This window comes from Theropithecus gelada, chromosome 6 (assembly GCF_003255815.1).
Source record: "Theropithecus gelada isolate Dixy chromosome 6, Tgel_1.0, whole genome shotgun sequence".
Classification (NCBI taxonomy): domain Eukaryota; kingdom Metazoa; phylum Chordata; class Mammalia; order Primates; family Cercopithecidae; genus Theropithecus; species Theropithecus gelada.
The window spans coordinates 78,522,395-78,530,828 of NC_037673.1; the positions used below are offsets into that span (position 1 = coordinate 78,522,395).

The 8,434-nt window shown below is 33.5% G+C and overlaps 1 protein-coding gene across 3 annotated transcripts in view; it reads left to right on the forward strand.

Annotated features, from left to right (window-relative positions):
• The window catches only part of XRCC4 (X-ray repair cross complementing 4), a 288,623-nt gene that overhangs the window by 26,125 nt on the left and 254,064 nt on the right, over positions 1–8,434 (forward strand). For 2 of the 3 annotated variants that reach the window (XM_025387186.1, XM_025387185.1), the window contains exon 2: positions 3,177–3,325. In XM_025387186.1, the coding sequence (XP_025242971.1) occupies positions 3,187–3,325 (139 nt within the window). In that variant the 5' untranslated portion in view covers positions 3,177–3,186. Of the gene's footprint in view, positions 1–3,174; positions 3,326–8,434 lie in introns of all 3 variants that reach the window. The other variant, XM_025387187.1, reaches the window with a different exon arrangement.

Sequence of the window (8,434 nt, forward strand, 5' to 3'; positions counted from 1 at the left end):
ACTTAGAAGAAGAGGTTTATCAGATTTCTAGATGACAAAGTCAGAGAGATAGTAAACGTGTTGGGTCACAGGAACAGAATCACTATTCAATAACAATGTAACCTTAACAAGCCAATGTAAAACATAAAATTGAACCCCAGCAAACACATCAGACAACATCAACAAAAATTACAAAGGATAGAGTAAAAATGAGTTAGTAATAACATATGTAGAAAAACAACTAAACAAGGTTTAGTTTATATTAAACTCAAATAGGAGTTTTTAGAATGATGTAGCTGCCAAAAACACAACAAAATACCCTCAACACAACCCCATCACTCTCACTATCATTAAAAACAGTAATTAAAACCGAATATGATATTTCTTTGAAATTATAGAAGTGCAGTATTTAGGATGAAGTAATAATCTTTGTCTATTTTTTAATTGTTTATAGAACAACTACAGTACCAGTTGGGACTCAGTGAACTATGCTTTGAGTGGCAGAGATTAACTGTGGTACATTTTGTGGAGATTAATCAAACTAGTGAGGGTATCAGAAATCATCTTATAAGAACGGTTTTCACTGCAAGCATATAGTCTTGAGAAGAGGCCTGTTGTGTGTAAGACGATTTAGACTTAATCTGTATGGCCCCTACTGGTATTACTAGGAAAAATGGGTAGAATTCATGGGTGACAGATTTGAAATAATTTTAAATGAATCCAAGGATGAGTATTTGTGGAAAGACTTCTTTGGGACAGGCGTAGACTTTTCAAATCCTGGGCAAACATATCCAGAAGTCAGCAGTAGGGTATAGGAGATCAGAGTTGGAAACTTTTTCTTGTAACTTGATCCAGGATCAGAACTGGTTATTTTGTTTCCCACATGTCTCATATGATTGCAGAATATAAGCTTGGTTAACTATCATTTGATGGGAAACTGGAAATAAGTCTTAGTTTTGTTTTAGAGTAGTCTTAAAACAACAGCTCCTTATCTGTCAATGCCTGTCACACGGCAGAAGCTCCCTAAGCATACCTCTTTCATGGTCTAACCCTGTTTCTTTATCTGGTAACTTTAGAAGTCTGGTTTTTCTTAACTTCAGATCTACTAGACTTCCACATTCCTACTGACAAGCAAAGTGCTGTGGTAAGAAGAGCAGGTGGTGGATTTGAGTTGTTGCCACTCAAATCACCACTTAGTGTGTGATCTTGGATATTAAACTTTGCCTCTGTTTTTTGATTCATACAATGAGGATCCTGTTAGTTGCTATAGTCATAGGGTTCCAGTAAAGATAAAGCTGATACATATATGTCAACATACTTCCCTTAATTATAGTACTTAATGGATTATTATTTAGTCACTAAGAATGCTAGGCGTAAAACTCTGTGCCACCATGAAAAAAGCTGTTTATAAGATTTATTTAAACATGGGTGTCTGTAGATAAAGACAGAGGGAAATGTTTAGATAATCATTGTTTTGGGAAGGGCGAGGTTAGGTTTTTAGAATTTTTATATTATGTGGATTTCTGTTTGTTCAAGTAATGAAGTTCTTGTGCAGTTGCAAAGTACTTAACAAATGAATGATGATGATCTTAGATCTGAATCCCTTCTAACTCTAACTTCCAGTATTACATTGTGTACTCCTAATTCTTCTTTTTTTCTTTATTGTATGAAGTAAAAACTTGGGTAACATGAAAACCATGGAAAATGTTTGGAAGAATGTGCAGTCATCAGAGTTCTCATACACCAGTTGTAAACTGGTACAACGCTTTTAGAGAAGTATTTGCTGTGTAGTACCAAAACTGAATATATCCATATCCTCTGATCCAACAATTTTACTCTTAGGTATATACTCAACAGAAATGCATATATATTTGCTAGAGTGTTTCTGGCAGCACTATTTGTAATAGTCAAAACCTAGAAAGTACCCAGATGCCTACCACTAGTAGAATGAATAAATAACTTGTCTTGTACTCATTTAATACACTACTATACTGCCCTGAAAATCATCTATCACTATAACACATGGTGCAGATGAATCTTTCAAACATAATGTTGAGCAAAAGAAGCCAGGCACAAAATAGAACATGCTGTATGATTATATTTACATAAAGTACAGAAATATTCAAAGCCCTCATCTCTGTTAGAAGATAGGATAGTGGTTATTTGGAGAGGCCAGTGACTAGAGAGGAGGGAGTGTGAAAATGAATTTTGGGGTAGTGACATTCTGCTTCTTGATCTAGGTTCTACTTACATGGATTTGTTCAATTGTAAAATTCATTGAGTTGTACTTTTGTACTTTTCGTATATGTGCTTTTCTGTCTATATATAATACTTAAATACAAAACTTAAAAAATGCAAAAATATTTATTGGCCTCAGGCTGTGATAATCTGATGCAACTCATCTCTATTACAGAGTGCCCCTGTCTCAGTGGATAGGGTGTTTCAGTCACTGAGCCTGGGCGTCTCTGTCTTAGACAAGGCATGACTGGATACTGCCAGCTGTTGGGTTCTGAGATTCCCCCCCCCCACCATTGAATTATGCTTACTCAACTTTTTCATTCCACACGGTGTCTCCAGACAGAGACTAAGATACTTGGTCAATTTTATCCTTTCTAATTACTGCAATATTTCAGTGGTGAGATCACTTCCAGGTCATTCTCACAAGTACTTGCAACCATTTCTTTTGTGGTAGAGAAACAGCCTGTTGAATCTGGGGAAAAGAAATGGTAAAATTTACTCTGCATATTGTTGAGATGATAACTTCCTTTTTTTTTTTTAGTAGAGACGGGGTTTCACCATGTTGGCCAGACTGGTCTTGAACTCCTGACCTCAGGCAATCTGCCCACCTTGGCCTCCCAAAGTGCTGGGATTACAGGTGTGAGCCACCGTGCCCAGCGGAGATGATAATTTTTATCTTCATTACTTGGAGAAATCACTTTCCATTTATGGGACTCTGTTTTTCTCCTCTGTAAAAATTGTGAATTAATATTGAAGAAAACTATGAATTTACTGAATGAATATATTATTTACTGAATTTAATGGTTGAATCTAATGGTTGAACCTATTATACAATTTTTTTGTTCTGCTTATTTTCTTATTTCCTTGGTGTTTATGTAGCTGAGAGGCCAGTACAGAAAAACATCATTATTTGAGTTACAGTTTCTTTTAAAAATATTAATTGTATTCTCCTGTTACAGGTATTAAGAAATGGAGAGAAAAATAAGCAGAATCCATCTTACTTCTGAACCCAATATTGCTCATTTTCTACAAGTATCTTGGGAGAAAACACTGGAATCTGGTTTTGTTATTACACTTACTGATGGTCATTCAGCATGGACTGGGACAGGTAATATTAAAAACAAAGTTTTTAAAAGTAAAATTTGAGTGTGCTATTCTTCAGTCCTCAGGGATACTTCTCCAATAGATATTGGGTAAGATACGAATTTTACTTGCTATTGCTGTCAAATTTATATACAGGTTTGTAATATTTAATGCCACTTTCTATAATTGATAGTAATAGAAAAACAAGAATGTGTCCTAGAAAATTCTGGTTACCATTTGAATCTTAGTAACTTGGATTTGTTCAGAGTTTTCAAATGATCTCTTTATAGAAAATATAAATAGTATTTTCTAAATCTATCTTTTCTTAGGACCCCAGGGAAGAAGTCTGGGGCAGAGGAAGGAGATTGGTTAGGTAAATGGGTTTGTGTTGCCCTGGGGCAATGGAGTAGTGGTAGGTTATTTATTTATTTATTTTCCCCAATGAACATTTATTACATTTGTAACAACACAGGACCAGAGCCTAAAAATTTGTAATGCAAGGTTCACACCCATATTTAGGATCTTGGCTGTGCTTTTAGGAAATACATTTTTTATTTTTTAACTCTTTGTTGATAGTATTTTAAAAATGCTAATGACCATCAAATCATGTATGGAACATGATGGATATAAAGTAAAAGTATTTAGAATTATATTTTCCTTATATAGGAAGTTTTAATACTCTTCTAAAGTATCTTATTGAAAGATTTAAAGAACTATTTTTATAATCATGCAAATGTCTTTTCTAGAGTTATGTTGTGAATAATGTTTTCTGTACGATAATTTTTTCATGTTAATTTGTATACTATTTATATCTTCTATTAACTTTAGAAATATTTCTCTAGAATTTGTTACCATGATTATTATATATCGTCTTTAAAATTACATTGTAAAATTTTGTTTCTTTCTTGAGCATTATGAATTCTGTTATACAACACAGTCAAATTGAATTTATACTTACAGAGTTTCAAAAAAATTGTCTTTTTTGACACAGAACAAGTAATGTTGATGTAGGGATTCCTGTAAAATACAGAATTTTCAGGGATAATATTTGCAGTACTTATGATATCTATTTAAGCTACACATTTCTCTGTAAGAGAAATCAGAAATCAGGTTGGTAGTTGCAGTTCAAGAGTAGAAGATTGGTCAGCTTAATTTTATGTATGCCAATTCAGAAGACAATATTTCTTGTTTTAGGGTGAAGGGTATATAAGGCTAAAGACCAGGGCAATAGATTAATGCTGGTCATCTGGGTGAGAAGAGCAGTTCTAACAACACAGCTTGGAAGCAAGTCCTAGGGGAAGTGGTTGCTTGTATGTAAGGAATACTGTATTTATAACTTTAGATATTTCTAATTGGCAAATGGCATATTCCATATATTAAGTTATTGTCAGACAGATCACCTTATGGTGTTTCAGGAACCTTAATTATCAAAAGAAGAGACTGAATTCTAATCTAGTCCATAAGCCTCATTCACCGAGACAAAAATCAATGATAATATGTTATTTGAAATTTTTTATCACTAAGTATTAGGGGGAAAAAGAGCACTTCATTAACTCTTTATCTCTTAATTTAACCAGAAATGTAAGTTGATCTTAAATTTATGGAACATTTCATTTATATCATACAAATTGTGCTGGCATCATTCTTAATGATATTAACATGAATTATCGTTTCACTAGACAGTACAGATCTATATTGAGCGTAAGAGACACATTTGGTTTGTCAACACTCTACGCAATTATCTAGACCAGTACCTACGAAATACGTTCTCAATGAATACTTTTTTGATTGAAAGAATGAAAGGATGTCTCAACTATATAAAACTGGTCTGAGAAAAAAGAAAATAAATTGTTCATTTTAGAGTTAGCATGTTTTTGAATGAAAACTCCAGTTTTATATTTACTTATTGTTGACATTTATCATAACTGCAGTATATTCTACCATTTATTTTTTAGCTAATGGAATTTAGAGTGACAAACTGTGATATCAAACTTATGTATTCTTTGGTAGATTGTTAACATTTTGGCTTCCTGTACCAAACACGCTTGAAAACAGAAAATTTTATAGTGTACTATGTGGTCATTTTATTTTCAAAAATATCTAATAATGTTTAAATCTCTCATGTGTTTTATGCCTTCATTCATTTCTATTTTCTTGTTTACATATCAGGGACAAAATAGGAAATCAAATAATATAACAGCATGCCCATGTTTAGTTAAGGCTTATTCTGTAAATGTGATCTGGTACTTTACATGTAGACAATAAAATCACTGAGGACATTGAAACAATTAAATAATTGAAACATGGAAATGGATTTCCTTCCTATACCTCATCCTGTTTTTTTGGTTCAACATTTTGATTGCTGCAACCTTCAATTTGGACAACTTTTTTCTCTTTTCATTTGAGTGAAATTAAAAGGATGTAAGTTTCCTTTTAATCTCCCCCACACTAAACTCACTGATTTCCATTAGCAATGTTTTATCTAATGAATGTTTTTAAGGTCCAATTATCTAATTATCATGTGGTCTATCATCACATCAATATTACAGGGGGTTATATCACAGGGTTAAGTCACAAAGTGGGTGAATGATCGATGACTGTGACTTTTATAAGAATTCTTATTGGCAGTGGGAAACTTGTATCACCCATCTCTGGAGTAGTTTCAAGTTTATTAAAGAGTAAATTAAACTTTACTAATTGTTTTATTATCCACTAACTAGATCCACTTATAATTATCTTAAGCATTAATATTTTTTGACCTATATGGAAATAATGACAGAACTCAGTGGAAAGAGTACTTTAATAAATCAAGCAATGAAATGGGTTTATGATGCAATACCAACTGGAATCCTAATGGTATGGTAAGACTGTATGTCTTCTGAGCTCCAGTACAAGCTTAGGATGTGTGCAGGCTTTTGGTTAGTTATATGTAGGTATCTGAAGGAAAAAAAATCTTCTTTCCTCACTTACATCTTCATCTAACTATAAACACTGCAAAAGTGATGCTTTTCAGTGTCAAAGTGAGTCTCAGTCTGACTCCTACTAGTCTGAGAATGGTTCCTTGTTTTTTGGTCATGTTGCCCTGCTCATGTTTTATGCCTTATTATGTGGTTCAGATGCATTCTTGCTGAATTTTATTATTTCCATTGCTTTTATTCTTAGTCACTGAAGTTTCAGAGCATCGAGTGCTTACAGCTGTAGTTTTTCCAGATGTTCTTGGCACAGAATTCAAAACTGGTGACCAGGTTGGTTTTTCAGGATTAAAGCCCTAGGTAGGCAGTCAGATTTCCACATTTACTTTTATAGGAAATTTTCAAGTACATTTTTGAACAAATACCTGTTTTATATAATTTCCTTTCATATGTTTTTTCTCCTTCAAAAATTAAATATTCCATAATCAGCACAGTATTCATTGGGAGAGGAAAACAAGAGGATATCTACGATGATAACTGACAAGATATCTAAAATGTTATCTAAGATATTAGCACTTGAATTTGAGCTCCATAGGCTAGCATTTTAGGAATGAATGAATGAATGATTACATATTTTCAGACTGGTATCTTTTCATTTAAATGAAATTTAGAATACTTTTAACTAGATGCTTTTTAAATAGTTCTCTATTTTCTTTTGTGTTTTCTTCAAGTTTTTCTATGACTGCATTAAAGATGGCATCTGCAAATTTATTTCCTATTTCTCTGTGAAATAACTGTTCTTCCTAGGTATTGGTGAGTTAAAGTTAGGTACTTTTTAACATAATGCAAACATAAAATAGGAAATTATTCCTTAAATAGGAAGCATTTATCTTCTTACTTTTGTTTTTTTAGAAGAGCTACTAGGGCTTTTGAAATAGGTTTGATAGTGATGATCATATTAAATGTGTCCGCTTCCAATAGAGAAAATGTGAAAGTGTTTTAGAAGCTGTTAATATATGAATATAAGCTATTTTTAGTCTTACCTCATTTCAAACGTTGTGTGAAGTATGAGAATCATATTTTATTACCAAAACTTGTTATCAAAAATTGATCATATAAAATATGTTGGTACCTTTCAAGACTCCCTTTTTCATTGACTGTCATGGGTCTTCCAGACACTTGATAGCATAGAGACCAAAGGTATGAAAGTATGTCTTCCATTTTAGGGATTCTTTAATCATGATTTCCTTATATTCTGTAATATTTTATACTAATGTTGTTTTTCAAAATTATGGATGGAAATAATTTATCCAATGTTTCATATCTCTGCTTCACCTCAAAATAAAACATCCAGAGAAACATGAGTTAATCCCAGCTTCACCAGTTACCTACTACATCACCCTAAACTATTACTTGATCTCTGTGAGCCTCAGTTTTCTCTTTTGCAAAATGAAAATAATATCTGTTTTTCAGTTTTATAAGGAATTAAAATAGATAAGTGTAATGCATAAGTATGAAATTATACAACCATATGGGACTTTTATTATTACTGTGATAGCCTAAATTAACACAGGAAACCATCCAACCACACACACATTCCAACAAATACGAGATTAAATCTTGTAATTTTAAAAACAAACAAATATGCAGACCCATTGCCACTTTTGAGTGTAAGAAAGGGAAAACCTCAGATGCCATGTTTGAAGAGGTATTTCAAAACCAAAGTAATTGATGGGAATTAAAGCTTACCTGTACATTCATGGAATATCTGAACTAGATACATGTCTAGATGACAGTGAGTATAATGTTTGAGTGAAGTGGAATGTTGAGGCTTCAGACCTCTTATGGAATTGGAGTTGAGCTCTCAGTATAAAGAAAGGCACCTGGAAAAATATACTGTTAATAAAATAATCTTATAAAAAAACTACTACTCTCTGTCCTGAGGATGCAGCATAAAAATAGAACAATCCCTGGGAGGCCGAGAAGGGTGGATCACGAGGTCAGGAGATCGAGACCATCCTGGCTAACACGGTGAAACCCCGTCTCTACTAAAAAATACAAAAAACTAGCCGGGCGAGGTGGCAGATGCCTGTAGTCCCAGCTACTCAGGAGGCTGAGGCAGGAGAATGGCGTAAACCCGGGAGGCGGAGCTTGCAGTGAGCTGAGATCCGGCCACTGCACTCCAGCCTGGGCGACAGAGCGAGACTCCGTCTCAAAAAAAA